General features: G+C 45.0%; 1 protein-coding gene across 2 annotated transcripts in view; it reads left to right on the top strand.

The window, feature by feature from the left end:
- Positions 1-16,756, top strand: part of KHDRBS3 (KH RNA binding domain containing, signal transduction associated 3) — a 186,711-nt gene that overhangs the window by 160,505 nt on the left and 9,450 nt on the right. For both annotated transcript variants that reach the window (XR_013966627.1, XM_080799908.1), the window contains exon 8: positions 15,483-15,541. Coding sequence is in view for 1 of the 2 variants with exons in the window: in XM_080799908.1 (XP_080656034.1) it covers positions 15,483-15,541 (59 nt within the window). In the remaining variant the exon portion in view is untranslated. The remainder of the gene's footprint in view (positions 1-15,482; positions 15,542-16,756) is intronic.

The raw sequence follows: 16,756 nt of genomic DNA, 5'->3' as shown, positions 1-16,756 counted from the left end.
GTCTGTCTCCTCCCTCTGGAGTCAGCTTAGACCTTTCCTCCTCCAGGAAGCTCGCTCGTATCCCCCAAGACTGATTCAGACACCCTGCCTGAGTTCCTTTAGAGCTCTGGGTGTCTCATTTGTCACATTATTCCCTTTGCCCACTTAACGCTGTCTGATTTGCACACCAGACCAAGCGAGTTTTATCACAAAAAACAAATCTTGAGGTGGCTCAGTCGGTTAAGCCTCTGCCTCAGGTCACGATCCCGGGGTCATGGGACTGAGCCCTGCATTGGGCTCCCTGCTCAGTGGGGAGCTGCTTCTCCTTCTCCTTCTGCCCTTCTCCCTGCTCCTTCTCTCTCTCATTCACTCGCACTCTCTCTCTCTCAAATAAAAATAAACAAACATAAATAAATAAATAAGATCTTAAAAAACAAACAAAAAATACCCAAAGACCAAATCTTTTTCACTGATGCATCTCCAGTGTCTGGGACATAGCTGCTGTTCCATAAATATCTGCTGAACAATGTTCAGTGAAGATACCTGAATCTCATTAACTTCTACTAAGACCATCTTTCTCAAGAGATAGTGTAACAAGTAAGTCTCTTCTTGAAGAGTGGAAAATTGTTACTATTTTTAACCTAAACTTTTAAAACAGAGATAAGACCCAATTGTAAATTTGTTCTAAAGATGAAAGATCCTTTGTGGGGAGTACCTAGCACGATCATGGCTCACAGTAGGCATTTGGTAAGTGCCATCTGCTCTTACTGTTACGTTAAATCTTCGCAGGTCCGGCCCCCAAAGGTGAGCGTCCGCTGGTCCTGGTTGTTGAAGTAGGTCCTCTGTAAAGCAGGCTTGCCAGGCACTCGGAGGGCACAGGCTTCCTGGCCGCTTCGTCTGTGCAAATCTGTCTTCCTGAGCCGTCTTACACAGAAGGTGGTACTTTCCACCTCTGTGGAGAACAGAAGGAAAGAAAAAGGATTCTGAGTGTCTCACGAGAGATTAAGGTTACACATAAAACAAGTACTTTCTGGCAGGGCCGCTCAAGTGTGTTACTGTGGCAGGTTACTCAGGCTTCATTTCTGGAAGTCTTGGAAAGTGGAGAGAGAATCATTTCTCTCAGATGATTAAGACAATTTAGCCTGAAGGCAGGGGATGGGCCACGTGGTCTCTCAAGGTCGATTTCTTCCCTTTGATTCAGCAAAGTACCTGTAAGTTTCTGCACTTTGTAGTGAGGGCAAATTCCCGAGTATTTCACAGTGGAGAAGTGGAACATCAGCTATAAACGGCAAACTCAGTCTCTCATTATGTGGCGAACCTGTGTTAACATTTAAAATCTTTTTATTTGACAAAGTAATTGTTACGTCTGAAATGAGGCTTTGCAGATGTGATTACAACAATAGGGTTAAGAATAATAGTCACCATTTATTTTGTACCGACGACGTGGCAAGCCCGTGACAAGTGTTTTGTGGACATGAGCTCACTTAATTATTACTCATCCATTACCACCCTCTCCCCAGAGCCCCAGCTGCTCTGTCCCTTCCTGAGCAGCAGCTGTGAGCCAGACACTTCCCTCATCCCTTCCTGCAGTGTTCTTGTTGAGCACCTTTTGTTTTCAGACACTTCTGGCCCCTGAAACTGAACAAGCTGCCTGCCCAAGGTGACACTACTTCCAAACGCAAGGACAGGCCTCAAAACCCAGGGAACCTTCTCAATCCCAAATCTGCGCTCCCTGCCTTTGCGTGCACTCCCTCAGTGCTCTCTTCCTCTCTGGGTTTTAAGGGCCCTTATGTGGCGAGGACTCCAGATTTATGTCTGAGGTGCCTGCAGCCTTGTCTCCCGACTGTGGCTTCCCGGTCCCAGAAGTCAGAGAGGCCTCTCCAACCTGGCGGGTCCCAGGCCCGCCCCTGATCGCACCCGCCCGAGCTGGTTAGTGGGACTTTTCCAGTAACTTCCACCTCATCCGAGGTTTGTGGGACTGGGAGCTCGGCCTTCTTCCGACTGTTGGACCCCCTCCCCGCCCAGGCGCTCCGTGCCGGCCACACTGCCCTTCTGGCCCCGCATGGCCCAAGAACGTGCCCACCTCCTACACCCGACAGCCCGCTGCGGGGACCCTGCGCCCTCAGGCGCTGGCTGCTCCTCCGTCCTTGCCTTCAAGACGCTGCGGCTCCCACAACACCGCGAAAGCCGGTTCTCAGGGTGGGCTGTGAAGGAACCGGCCGGGCCGGGCCGCCTGTTCTTATTCTCACTGTGCGTCCATACAAGCTGCTTATTGTCTGTCCCTCGCATTACAACATAAGCTTTATGAAGGTGGGGATTTTGTTTAATCGAGTCCATGAGTGAATGGAGGAATGCATGCCTCTAGCGCGTGGCTCGTAGCATTGGCTTCAGTAAAGGGCCGCAGGAGGCAGGACCCGAGGGCCGGAAGTCGAGAACCGGAAGTTGCTTGCCAAGCGCGGGGCTGTGTGCGCCTCTGGCCTTCCCTCCCTCCTTGTGCGCGTCCCGTTGACAGCAGGGCGGGTCTCGGCAGTGATGAGACTTGGCTGAGTCGGGTGAATGTATTCTTACAGAATCCTAAACTACGATTAATGTCCAAGTAAAATTCAGATTGTAATGGTCTCAGTTTCACAAAATTAGAGGGCTAACACATATTTAAATATAACCAGTTTTGTTGATTTTTATAAGTTATTAATTTATTGGTAAAGAAGAAAAAGCTCTGTTTTCTCACCCGTCCTTTTAAAATCCTATTTCATCCCTGAGGGGCGCCTGGGTGGCTCAGTCGGTTGAGCGTCTGACTCTTGGTTTTGGTTCAGGTCATGATCTGGAGGATGGGGGGAGGTCCGGGGTTTGAGTCTCCTGCTGGGCTGCACGCTCAGTGGGGTGTCTGAGAGTCTCTCTCTCCTTCCCTCCCCCCTGCTCTTCCCCCGGCTTGCTGGCTTGCTCTCAAATAAATAAATCTTTAAAATCCTATTTTGTCTCCGAAAACAAAAGGAGAAAAAATTTCAGTTACAATTTTTAAAATATGTTCATGGGGTATGTATTTGGTATCAACCCATTTTAAAAATAGGATTCCGTCGTAAACTGAAATTTATGTTAACTCTTAATTGATTTGGGAGCTGAACTAATTCCCCACATTGTTTTAAGCCCCATTTTCCACTTACTCTTTTTACCAAATCTTTTTTCCGAACTTAAAAAACATAGTAAAATTATTTTTAAAGATTTATTTACTTATTAGAGAGAGAGCACGCACACTTGCAAATCAGGGCAGGAGCAGAGGGAGAGGGAGTGAAGCAGACTCTGTGCTGAGCATGGAGCCCAAGACAGGGCTCAATTTCATGACCCTGAGATCATGACCTGAATTGAAACCAAGATTCCAAGGCTTAACCGATTGAGCCACCCAGACATCTGGCAACATCATTTTTTAAATTTGCCTTTGTTTTCCCTCCCCTCTCAGTCTTGTGGTGGGTCTTCTCCTGAGCAATGGAATGTCTGACAGGTTAATGATGTCAACTCTAAAAGGTTGAGAATTCCGAAAGTCAGACCTTATATTTTTGTGCTAATAGAATTAGTGAATCTTCCTCTCAGAGAAAGAGGGATTCCCTGATTAAACTATAAATTATACCTGGCCATTTAAGTGTAATATTTAAATATTCCAATTATTAGCATATGTCTGTAATTTTTAGTCCTAAAGAGAGTTATTTACTTCAAACCTCAGTGTATATTTGTTTTCTTACATTTTAGGCACTAGAAAGTGACACATACCAGTGAGGGGATTGAAACTACCCTCATGTTAAAACTGTGCCTGATGAGTCTGGAGGAGCTACATATCTGCCTTGCTTATAAGAAGTCTAAGTTTCCTTTGACTCTTTTTGCCTATCTGCCCCATAATATCTAGATTTTTAATCCTGGTGTGTGTGAGATCGGGCCAGGCAGTTGTGACATTGAGCTCTGTCCACCGGACTAGCTCTGTGAGTGAGCCCTTTCTCCCCATCATTACATGGACATTGATACTTTTTTTCAGATAGAAGAATCATTCTTCAGGCAAGTATGTAATAGTCACTCTACCTTCCTCACACTTGCTGCCAACAAGCATCCTGTACCTCAAGACTCCTTTATACTTTATATTCTCAAAAATTAGAGTCACACTGTGGTTTGGCATGTATGGCTTGTATCTGTTAACATCTACCATATTTGAAATTAAAACAGAAACATTTAAAAATAGTTATTAGGGGGCCGCCTGGGTGGCTCAGTGGGTTAAGGCCTCTGCCTTCGGCTCAGGTCGTGATCCCCGAGTCCTGGGATCGAGCCCCGCATCGGGCTCTCTGCTCTGCAGGGAGCCTGCTTCCCTTCCCCCTCTTTCTGCCTGGTTCTCTGCCTGCTTGTGATCTCTGTCTGTCAAATAAACAAACAAACAAAAAATAGTTATTAGGGGTGCCTGGGTGGCTCAGTGGGTTAAAGCCTCTGCCTTTGGCTCAGGTCATGATCCCAGGGTCCTGGGATTGAGCCCTGCATCAGGCTCTCTGCTCAGCGGGGAGCCTGCTTCCTCCTCTCTCTCTGCCTGCCTCTCTGCCTACTTGTGATCTCTGCCTGTCAAATAAATAAATAAAATATTTAAAAAAATAAAAATAAAAAAATAAAAAATAAACATAGTTATTAATCATGAAATATATAACAGGAGACAAACCAATGCATGTTGACATTAAATAATCTATTTTTATGGAAAATCACTATTTTCTAAGACACAGATTAGTAAGAATTGTGGCATTGATTTATATTTTGCACATCTCTTTAATGTCTGGCTTAACAGAAGCTAGCTAGATTCTTATATCTGCCTTTGTATTCAGTTTGATGTTATACGTTGTTTTGGTTGAAGTAGTTGGGACAACAAATACGTGGCTGGAAAAGAGAAAAGCATTTTGACAGCATTCCGCATAACTGTGGCTAGTCTTTGATAGTCCACCAAAACATGGCAGGTGCTAGTTTCTTAATGGTTAGTTTTAATATGGATTCTGAAACCATGTCCATAAACTTTTCATACTCAGTTACGTTAAAATACCTTGGTCCATTTACCCTCAGTGGATTTGGAAACATGGTCATTTAAAAAGTCCTGGTTCACTGAGTTGTGCATATTTTCACAATGCTGTGCACATTTCCTTGTGCAATATCAAAAAAATCATATTCGTTTTTACCACCACCAGTCTCAATAGAGAAGTCTTTAAATACTGGCTTGCTCTCAGTTTACAGGGGTAAATAATTTTTCAGATTTGTAGTTCATATCTGCAAGCTTGAATTTCATCATTGGTAACAAATACTGTCATTTTTTCTTGAAGCGACAAGCTCACTTCATTCATTTTTGAGAACACACCAGCTACATATGTAAGTCTGCATAGCCATGGTCTGGTGTGCTTCATTCCTGCAAGTAGAAAGGGGTACTGTGAGCAGAGCCTGAACTCAGCCTATTCTGCACCCAGCAGCAGAGCTCCCGTAAGCACACTTTCATGTCATCACGCAGAATCATGAAAAGGCATGGACTTAACCGTTGAGGTTTATTAAGATTAGCAGTTCTTACTGCTTTACAAGATATTTTTAAATGATAGTACTTTTATTTTTTTTTTTTAATTTTTTATTTCTTTTCAACGTAACAGTATTCATTGTTTTTGCACCACTCCCAGTGCTCCATGCAATCCGTGCCCTCCCTAATACCCACCACCTGGTTCCCCCAACCTCCCACCCCCTGCCCCTTCAAAACCCTCAGGTGGTTTTTCAGAGTCCATAGTCTCTCATGGTTCACCTCCCCTTCCAATTTCCCTCAACTCCCTTCTCCTTTCCATCTCCCCTTGTCCTCCATGTTATTTGTTATGCTCCACAAATAAGTGAAACCATATGATACTTGACTCTCTCTGCTTGACTTATTTCACTCAGCATAATCTCTTCCAGTCCCGTCCATGTTGCTACTAAAGTTGGGTATTCATCCTTTCTGATGGAGGCATAATACCCCATAGTGTATATGGACCACATCTTCCTTATCCATTCGTCCGTTGAAGGGCATCTTGGTTCTTTCCACAGTTTGGCGACCGTGGCCATTGCTGCTATAAACATTGGGGTACAGATGGCCCTTCTTTTCACTACATCTGTATCTTTGAGGTAAATACCCGGTAGTGCAATTGCAGGGTCATAGGGAAGCTCTGTTTTTAATTTCTTGAGGAATCTCCACGCTGTTCTTCAAAGTGGCTGCACCAACTTGCATTCCCACCAACAGTGTAAGAGGGTTCCCCGTTCTCCACATCCTCTCCAGCACATGTTGTTTCCTATCTTGCTAATTTTGGCCATTCTAACTGGTGTAACGTGGTATCTCAATGTGGTTTTAATTTGAATCTCCCTAATAGCTAGTGATGATGAACATTTTTTCATGTGTCTGGTAGCCATTTGTATGTCTTCATTGGAGAAGTGTCTGTTCACAATCTTCTGCCCATTTTTTGATATGATTATCTGTTTTGTGTGTGTTGGGTTTGAGGAGTTCTTTATAGATCTTGGATATCAACCTTTTGTCTGTACTGTCATTTGCAAATATCTTCTCCCATTCCGTGGGTTGCCTCTTTGTTTTGATAGTACTTTTTTTAATTTAACTGTTAGTATAGTTTGATGCCACTGCCTTGGTTCTTGCCAAAGCACTGAAAATTTTACCCACCACATTGCTTGAAATGTGAGCACAGTGAAAAAGATGAATAGCATTAGCTTGTTTTCGCAAGAATAGTTTGACTTGGTGGGCCTCCTATAGGATGGCAGGGGCTCCTAGGAGTCCACAGCCCATACTTTATTTTATTTGTTTTATTTTTTCAGTGTTCTAAGATTCATTGTTTATGCACCACACCCAGTGCTCCATGCAATACGTGCCCTCCTTAATACCCACCACCAGACTCACCCATCCCCCGACTCCCCGCCCCTCCAAAACCCTCAGTTTGTTTCTCAGAGTCCACAGTCTCTCATGATTCATCTCCCCCTCCGATTTCGGAGATGCAGATTGTATTAATGCTCTAGGAGAGCACTCAGTTAGAGATGGATCCACCAGCAAGAGAGGGATGAAGCAAGTTCTCTAAATCAGGGTAAGCCTTGTACAGCCTTCCCATTCAGTGCATTGTCCTCACACCATAAGCTCCCTGAGGGCAGACATATTGCCACTGGGTGCCTGTCCCACAATGGGTTGCTGTGAACCCCAGTGTGTCTAGGAAGAGCAGCTGGCCCTTGCCTCCCTCCCACATCAAAGCTACATTGTCCAAATTTGCAGTCCTCAGGGGAAGAGGGGCAGAAGATGAACAGCCTTGCATTTAGATCTGCAACGTACTTAGCAGAACACAGAAGACGGGAATAAAGTCATGCTTTGCCCTCTCCCATCTCAGAGGGCAGTGGTTCAGTTCAGAGAGCAGCCCCAGTAGGAGCTGGAGTGACTGAGCACATTTGGAAGGTCCACATGTAGCAGAGCAGTGAGCAAATGACTAGACTTCTCCCATCTGACCTGTGCAACCCAGTTTGAAACGTATTTATTCAGCATCTTCCCTGGAAAATATTATTAAATATTATGAAAGGACTATTCGAGAAGTAGGGCTCTTACTGAGAGCGTATTGGACTTTTTTTAGTCACTTACCCTGAAGGAATTTCAGATCTCTCAGTTATCTGTCATAATGGGAAAATGAGAATAGTCCCAGAATTTCATTTTAAATATGACTTTTAATCTGTTCTGCTGTATCTATAAAAATTCTTAATGGTTGCGTGAGGATCCTAGGCTCCGAGCAGAATGGAACCACTGGCCTGGGGGCCACCGGACTGGAGCTGTTCCCTGGGCCACGTGTGCCCCATCCTGTAGTTTTTCCTGTCAGATAATGAATTTTCACTAAATGCCTGCTCAAATATTAATTTTTGTCAAAGGATTATAGATAAATTTTTTTCTCAAAGGAACGAGCCAAGACAATCCAGAAAAACACCAACCCTTTTATGTTAAATTTCAACAACGCAGAATTTACTCATTTAACTTTGGAAGAGATCCACTAAAGATCAATTCTGGGATGAATTCCAGATTCACCTCCCCACCCCCCAAAATTGCCAAAACCATCGCAACAAGATATCCTTATCTTAGACTCTTGATTGAGACATGGACAGGGCTCAGTCCTAGTGTTGATACCAGTCTTCCTCTGATCTCTACAGAAGACAGTTACGAATTAGACAGGTTCCCATCTTCTGACCTCATTTTTCTCACCTGTAAAATTAAAAATGTCTGCTTCAGAGAGGGGCTTTGAGGATTAAGGGATAATCTGTAACGCATTATAAAACTAAAAAAGGATTTAAAAAGAGACAGGAAGATTGAGTCTGGAGGATGGGCTAAGAACACATACCTGATCCACCCGTCCTCCCCTTTCAGAATCCCAGGAAGTGACAGAAACAAGTTTTGAAAGATTCCTGAGGGAGGGAAAGCAAATGGAAGGCAATCTATGAGAAAGCAAAATGAAACAAAGCCCAGCCATGGCAGAGAAGTGTGCTGTGGTGGGGGGTTTAGGGCAGATGCAGCCCCACACGTGGCTGTCAACATGGGGCACCAGGAGAATTGACTGGAGAGCTGCATTTGGAGTAGCCAGGCTAGTCTGGCTACTGAGAGGCGCTCAGCAGTGCCGAATGGTATTGTTTCTTCCTAGATGACTGTTATGGCCATGCAAAGCCAAAGCTAACTGTGCCACCCGGTAGGCAACCAGGAGCCCCAGGTACAGGAGACAAATTACTTATGTATCCCACCCCATAGTATACTCTGTCCCCTTTCCACAACCACCAGAAGAAAGCTATTTTAAATAAGAGGTAACATATGCAGCCATCAAAAGAAATGAAATCTTGTCATTTGTGACAACGTGAATGGGACTAGAGGGTATTACACTTAGCGAAATAAGTCAGTCGGAGAAAGACAACTATCATATGATCTCCCTGATATGAGGAAGTGGAGATGCAATGTGGGGGGGTTGAGGGGGGTAGGAAAAGAATAAATGAAACAAGATGGGATCGGGAGGGAGACAAACCATAAGAGACTCTTAATCTCACAAAACAAACTGAGGGTTGCGGGGTGGGGGGGTCGTGGGGGGGATCGTGGGAGAGGTTATGGACATTGGGGAGGGTATGTGCTATGGTGAGTGCTGTGAAGTGTGTAAACCTGGCGATTCACAGACCTGTACCTCTGGGGCTAATAATACATTATATGTTAATAAAAAGAAGCCCTGTTCAGTATTAAAAATAAATAAATAAGAGGTAACATCCCTAGACAAACAAACTGAAAATCTCAAATCAAAAACATCCAGTGAGTCCTGAGCATTAAAAAAAAAAACACAAAACACTCAGCAAACTGAGAAACTAATACTTGGACAGAACAGAGTTCAAAGAGTAGAAGGAATTTTAAAGTAAGTAGTTAAATCTTCATATGGGTCAGAGGACATGGAAGTCACAAAGGCCAAACCAGTTAGGAAGCCTGGGATTTAAAGTCAACAGAAGGCCGTTGAGTATCACCAAAGGATAAAGAGTCACCAAGTAGGATAGAAAAACTGGATGGAAGATAGAACCCAAAACTTCATAAGTAACCTAACTGGCATTACCAGGACTGAAAAAACTAAGAGTAAGGGAAAGAGAGAATTTCATAAAAGAAAAAATTGAGAAGTTGAAGACACGAGTTACTATTTACATCGAAGGGCATACCAAGTGTGCAGAGAGCTGTGAATGTAACCTGAGATGAGGAAAGAATTAGGGCCAGGGATAAGCAGACTGCCCTAACTTTCCTGTTGAAAGGATTAACTTCAAACTTCCTAGCATTATAGAACAGGAGACGGCAGCTCCTCATGGATAAACATCGGCTATGGCACCAAACAGACCTGACTTCACAGCTTTGGGCCTTACGTGTTCATGATTGGCCTTGCATAGTTTAGGTAACTTTCAGAGCTTCAAATTTTATTATATATAAAGGGATAGAATAATATCTACTTCCATCAATTTGTCATGAGGTTAAATGAGAAAAAATACACATGGGTGCACACTTTCTGTGCCCCTGTGTATACCAGCTGACCTAGTGGAGTAATTCCCCTTTTTTTGAGAGTTTGTAAGTTTCTTTGTAGCCTGACCCTGACTCACCTATTGCCTCTTCCCTCCTCTTTCAGTCCCTCAGCCAATCCATGTCACCTTCCTACCTTCCCCTCACCTCCCAATGTAATGAGACTCGGATCCCAAGGTGTTTTGGACACCCTTCTATGCTCAGACACACCTGTACCCTCTTCTGTGGAAATGTACTTGTTCATCTTCGTTAGCTTCTGGAGAGTAATGATCACACCGTATTTTCCAAGTCTATTCAACATCCCAATAATATTAAATCTTTTAAGTCCTTTTATTTTGTACCTTTAGAAGTGAGGTGAGAGGAGTAGTGTGTCATTCACCTTTATTCACTAATAACGCTTTGTCTTTCTTGCACTGCCTTGGTGATTTTAATAAATTTTACTGCGTGTCTACCTTGTACTAGGTATTATTCTAAAGGAGCTTGAGGTCTGTCATCGAATAAAACAGCCCCAAGTCCCTCCCTGAAGAGCATATATTCTCATTCTGCTGAGAGGAAATAGTACGTATAAGAAATGAGTATGTAACACGATAGAAAGCGACACATGCTGTAGAAGAAAATGGAGCAGAGTCCTGTGGGTGAGGGTTGCCAGAGCAGGGAGGTTGCAGTTGTAATGAGTGGACCTTGTTGAGACGGCCTCATTTGAGCAAAGTCTTGAGAAAGATGAAGTTAGCCACACAGATATCTAGAGGCCAGAGCATTCTAGGCAAAGGGAATGGCTGGTGAAAAGAATGACTACACAACTTTTTTTTTTGTCCTGAGCACACTGGAAACTGACTATATAGGGAGTTTTGCCAGTGTGGGCCATAAATTCCAGGGGGCACAGAGAAAGGATTGCAGAGCTGGGTAGGAGCTGAGGATGGACAGCAGCAAGTGGGTAGGACTTTGAGGCCTGTGGATAAGAGCATCCTAGTGGTCTAGGGCTTGCTGAGCTGACGTAAATACAAGGAAGGGGTCTCATGTGATTGGTTTCAGTGACTTTAAAGTAGAAATTGGTGGAGAGTCTTAAAGAGGTTGAAAGGGCAGGAGACAGATAAATGTCGGGATTGCCTTCTTGATCCCACAGGGACAAGGTGATATGGGGTCTCCGAGTTTCTCTCCTTCTCTTAGACCCCATGAATGGAGAGTAGAAGGTCTAGATAGTGGTGGGCTTGGTCCCAGGGCTGCAGTTTGCTCCCTGACCCCTCTGTTGTCTGTTTCTTGACTCTGGTTGGCGGAGCCAAGAACCTCCAGGAAAGCCAGGAGTTAGGCCGCATCCTGGTACTTCCTTTGGCCACTGGGATGGGGTAGAATGTGGGGGAGTAAAAGGCCCTGGGCAGACATGGCCTTAGTACCAGCATGAGCAGCCCGCTCTTGATCCATTCAGGGACCAGCTTCATGGATCCCTTGTGATGGAGTTGAGGCCTACTTGGCCTAATGTGTTTTCTAATCTATTATTAATGTTATATTATAATGTCGTATGCATACGTGAAGAGATTCTTCATGTCTTTTTCCTTTTGTCATATGTTGGGTGTTGAGTTTATCCTTGGGAAATAGGACACATCTTTGGTTAGTAGACATTTGAGGGGCACGCGCTGAAGGGCTGGCAGAGCAATTCAGTGGAACTGACAGGTCTGAGAATGGGGCTCAGCTGCTCCCAGCTTCCTGGCTCAGTGACAGTCTTGCAATAAATAATCAGAAACTGGGTGAAATGATAGCAAATGTCAGTTTAAAGTTTTCACTTGTCAAAACCGCGATGGTCTTATCACCAAACCATTGCCGGAACAGCAAATTGTGCTCCCTCTGATCCTCCTGTTCATTGGAAACGTTCTTCACCCCGGACTTTTCTATGCTGAACAGTTTTAGGGCACTTCACAGACCAGTGTCCAGTCTAAACTGATGTGAATTACTGTTCAGTCCGTTTAATCAAGACTTGGTTGGGTCAAAAAGCAACTGTTTGACCTCTCTGTTGGTGAGCTTCAGTACCTGCCATTTACAACTTCGAGGTACACAGAGGGGACCTCTGTAAAGGATATTATCTTAGGCCTGTGAAGATGTAACTCACTTTGTGCAACAGATACAATTCTCAAGAACATCAGGGTTTTATCTGTCTAAGGAGCCATTATGCTATAACTTCTGACTTTTGGAAAGAGGATGGAGGTTCATTTAATTTAGTGCTGAGTTTCTATGAAACATTAGCAATTTTATTTGCAACAAAATGAGAAGTTATTTTGACTGCTTTGTGGCCAAATGCTGTGCATGAGCCATCGAGAATGTCAGAGCTGCCCGGGGTCTGCGTAACTTCTAGAACAGGCCTGTGGTTTGACGGATGGAGCACGGAGGCAGCAGGTAGGACGGATCTCCCAGGGAGCCCGACAGGTGGGGGCCCCAGTTCAGACTCCAGTGTCTTGACCAGTATTTGACACTGACATTTCATCAAGGGGTTAGTTTCTGAATTTCTGAACTCAAGATGGGAGAAAAAAAAGAAAATACTCTACTTTAAAGGCAATTCTCATATTTAAAGCTATAAAACCTTAAGAGGTGGGAAAGCAATATTACTTCTTCTATTGTTTGTTGTTGCTGGATTTTTGTTTTTTAATATAAATGTTTCTTTGATCCTTTTTTAGCTAATTCCTCCCGTTTGCTTCTCACCATAGATAAATTTGTTGCCTGGAGAGAAAGTGAGGGCTACTGAAAGGGAGAGAGGGAATTTGAGACCAGACGGAGAGGGCAGTGATAATTCACCATGATCACAGGGCAATGAGTTCTGTATAAATCCTTCTACTTCCAAGCATGAGGAGGGATCTTGGATGCCCCAGAGGGGGCAAGTCAGACATTCTGGAAGAGTGACAGAGCATTTCAGAGTGGACAGGGAACTCCCCCCACCCCCCACCAGTATAAGGTGACCCCACAGTGAGCACAGTCCACAACTGGTGTAGGTCTTCAGCACGTGGTGTGGGCGCTGTCCCTTCTGAGCTGTGTGACTCCGGGCAGGTGGCCCAGCCTCACTGAGCCTCGGCTGCTCCGTCTTCAAGGACAGTGATTTTAGGAAGATTAAGTGCAATCATGCACATGGAGACGTGGTCAGTGAAGGGGTCTCACTGAGCAGTGTGCCCACCCTCCCTCTCCCTGCCTTCCTCCCACATCCTCTAGGAGTGTCAGCTCTCCATCTGAAGACCTTTTTATAAAACTCTGTAGCCATGTGCCCCTCCTCAGAAAAGCTGCATGTTGCCACGTGGTGTAATAGGTCAGCTGTAGGAGTGACTGTTCTCTTCCTGGGCAACATTTAAAAAGCCGTGGAGCTTCTTAACATGGCACATTCCAGAGAGCTTATGTCCTATTCCGGAGAGCTCCCATCATAACCAGTATGTTACACTGTGTTTAATTAACTAGTGAGGATGTGATTAAACCAGGATAACAAGATCTGACCTATATTTTGCACGTGGAGGAAGCATTTTATACTGAGGAATAGTCTAGCCCCGGCGTTTTATCAGTGCTTATTAACTCCGTGCGATGGAGGTACTTGTAGACACTCGGATTGTTCAGGCTTTTTCGTGCATCCGTGCCTTACGTGTGCAGTTCGCTCTGCCTGGAAGGCCCCTGCCGCCGTCCACTGTCCGTCCCTTCTCTGCACCCCTTCCTCGGCTTCACCCTCCCGGCGGGGGGCTCAGAACTGCACTAACATTAAGTTCTCTGGGAAGCCGTGTGATGCAGCCGCTGGTGAGGCACGCCTCCTCTGTCCCATCTAGAGGGAGGTCCTGGGGCCGGGCGTGGTGGGGAGGGCGGGCAGGGGGGACAAGGAAAGTGTGCCGTCTTGGGGAGTCAGCCCCTGGGAAACTGGGAAGGTTTTCCAAGGAGGTAGCATTTGGGCTACAGACTGAGCAGCAGGTAGATTGGAAGGAGAGCAAAGAAGAACGTTTCTGGCAGAAGGAGGAACAGAGGTGAAGAGCCATCAGCACATGCTTGAGGCCAAAAGGAAGCTGTTTCCCTTGCTTCCTGCTTCATCCTAGGATCGCTCTGCTGTGCTTCAGCCATCAGAGTGTCTGAGTCTCTGGTGCCGCTTACCTGACAGGACGCGTGGGAAGAGAGCCAGGTGTGGGTTTGATCGACGAGTGTGTCACTTACTGTTCTCTGAGACTCTGGCTGGCATCCTGGCTTTCCGATCTGCAGCTGCATCCTTATCTCTAAAATGGGTATGACAGCCCCACTCACCTCGGGGGCTGCTGGGGGGACTCCGTGGGACCTCGGCAGCTGGCACTCAGCAACACTCACTCCACAGATTTTCTTATTCATCTTGCAACTTCCTAAGGTGTTAAGCGGCTGAGCTGGATCATTTTCTGTTTTGATTAGAGCTTCTTACTTGATTGCATGAGGTTGGAATAATGAGAGTGTTTATTTCCATGACAGTCCAAGATAACAAATTCAGGACGATTGTTTCCCTACAAAATTAAGTAGAGTGGGAAAGCGCAAAGCCTGAGAGGGTGAGTGGAAGCTCCTCCCTGGATGCCCAGAATAGCATCATAAACTACTTAATATCTGCCATGGCTTAGTAATCTAGATTTTCCATAGGTTTGTTCCTATAAAAAATTATGCCTGGTCCAAATACATTGTGTATTTGTAGCCTGTTCACATTATCTGCAGAATGGCCCTGATAACAGGCTCCCTCCACCCCCCCCCAATATCTCAAGGATGCTGTACATTAGAACATAGATGTGCCTGTGCTGTGCAAAGATGCTCCGCCTCCATCCTCGCGGACGTTGCAAGGGGGCCATGACCGGAGGGCGCGGAGTCACCCTGCTGTCTTTCGTAACACAGTCATCACACCGACTTCCTGACAATAATGCCACAGCGCTGGCGAAACAGAACATTGGACCTCAGTCCCGGTTATAAAGAGCTGTGAAGCCCACAGATGGCGCAGTGTCAGGTTTTCCGGTAGGCAGGAGTTAAAGAGGAAGGGACGTCCTTGCCTTCTTTCTGTTGGACCTGTGGTTCTCCGTCCTCTCCAGGGCGGTGGGGCATGGCCGGAGCACTGCGCTGTCGGGGGCACACCTGTTGCGTGTGTGGACCCCGCCCTTCCAGGACACACAGGCTGTGTATCCCTCATGCACGGAGACACTCATGTGGTGCTCATTGGCCGATGCTTGTGGCTAAAGTGCCAGGCACATTTACCAGGTATTACAGCTGGAAATCTTTGATATTCCTGAGGTCTAAAATTTCCTTGCTGGATCTCTGCCATCTCAGTGGGCATTCTTTCTTTCAGTGTGCAGCCCTGCCCTTGATTGGTTATCTTCAAGTTTTAGAATACTTCACTGAATATGATTTAAGCTCACGGTCAAGTTATTTTATCCTGTTTTCACCTTTTTTTTTTTTTTTTTGCGTCTTTTGTTCAATACAGTGGTGCTGATTACTATGATTATGGACATGGACTCAGTGAAGAGACCTACGATTCCTACGGTGAGTAGCTGGCCGACACGAACCAGAAATAGAGCGGGCAGAGTGGTCCCAGAAACACCTTCAAGACCCGAACTGAGGAGAAATCCGTGAAGACATTTTGACTGAAACAGCAGCTTCCCTTTCAGCTCATCTGTGCATATCTAGCTATTTTCAGCTCCTTTAAGATTTAAATTTAATATTTAAAGAGAACCAAAAACTCAAAGAAAATTGCCTACATTCACATTCTCAACTTAGATTTTCTGTTTGGGTTGATTGCCATGTGCTGATTTTCTCATTTATAGAGTTGTTTGCCAGACTGCAGACACTTGATAGCTCGGGACTTTTTGAAGTGTCTTTGCTTCTTGACAGTGAAGGAAAATGAAGCCCTGGAGACTGCGGCTCCCAAAGGATTGTCCCACCCCCGTCTTCATATTTTAATTCATCTCTGATCCCAAACCCTCGAAAAACGTTACAGTGGGAGTCATTCCATAAAGGTTACAAAAGCACTGAGCCGGGGGTGGGGGGCCGTAAGGCTCTCTCTGGCTTATGGGGAGACAGCTAAACCCCACTTAATTCAGTGAGAGCTGGTAGAGAAGCTGGGGAATCCAGGTCCAAAGTCTCTATGCAGAAGGAGGACAGGTTTAATTAAAAGAATTGGCGGCAGCAACATAATGATAGTAAGAAGCTCCTTTGCTGGAGGGCAAAGAGATCAGAGAACAGGAAGCTTCAATCAGTTGCAAAGCTCTGATAAATGCCTCCAGTACCCAGTGCAAGTGAATCAGGATTCTGGTTAATGGATGTTCTGACATTTCTCTGAACATAACTGAAAAACCATTTTCTGGTGCTCCTTTTGAAGTGCATTTTGTTATATCACCTGCCCCAAGCCGTGATGACCTCACCTTGGATTTTTTTTTTTTTTTTTTTTTTTTTTTTTTTTTTGTTATTTGTAACAAACACTTAAGAGAAATACCTTGGTTTGCTGAATGCTGTCTACTTAAATGGATGCAAGTTAGCTTGAGGGAATGACGTTGATTGCATGTTTGTATCAAAAGAAGAGGTCATTTTAAGTATTTTTCCTTCACAGCCTTTTCAAATTGGTCTCAGTGGACACATGGCTTTTAAATTGCTGTTGCCGCAGAGATGTTAACTGTTTGTTGTCGGAGACTGTAGATGACTCGTTGAGAGCCCTGGGATGGAACAGGTGTTTAATTTCAGGAGATCGAGATGATGAAATGC

The sequence above is a fragment of the Martes martes genome (assembly GCF_963455335.1).
Source record: "Martes martes genome assembly, chromosome: 4".
In the NCBI taxonomy this organism is placed as follows: domain Eukaryota; kingdom Metazoa; phylum Chordata; class Mammalia; order Carnivora; family Mustelidae; genus Martes; species Martes martes.
Note: the sequence above shows the minus strand (reverse complement) of the source record. Positions and strands in the feature narration are given on the sequence as shown.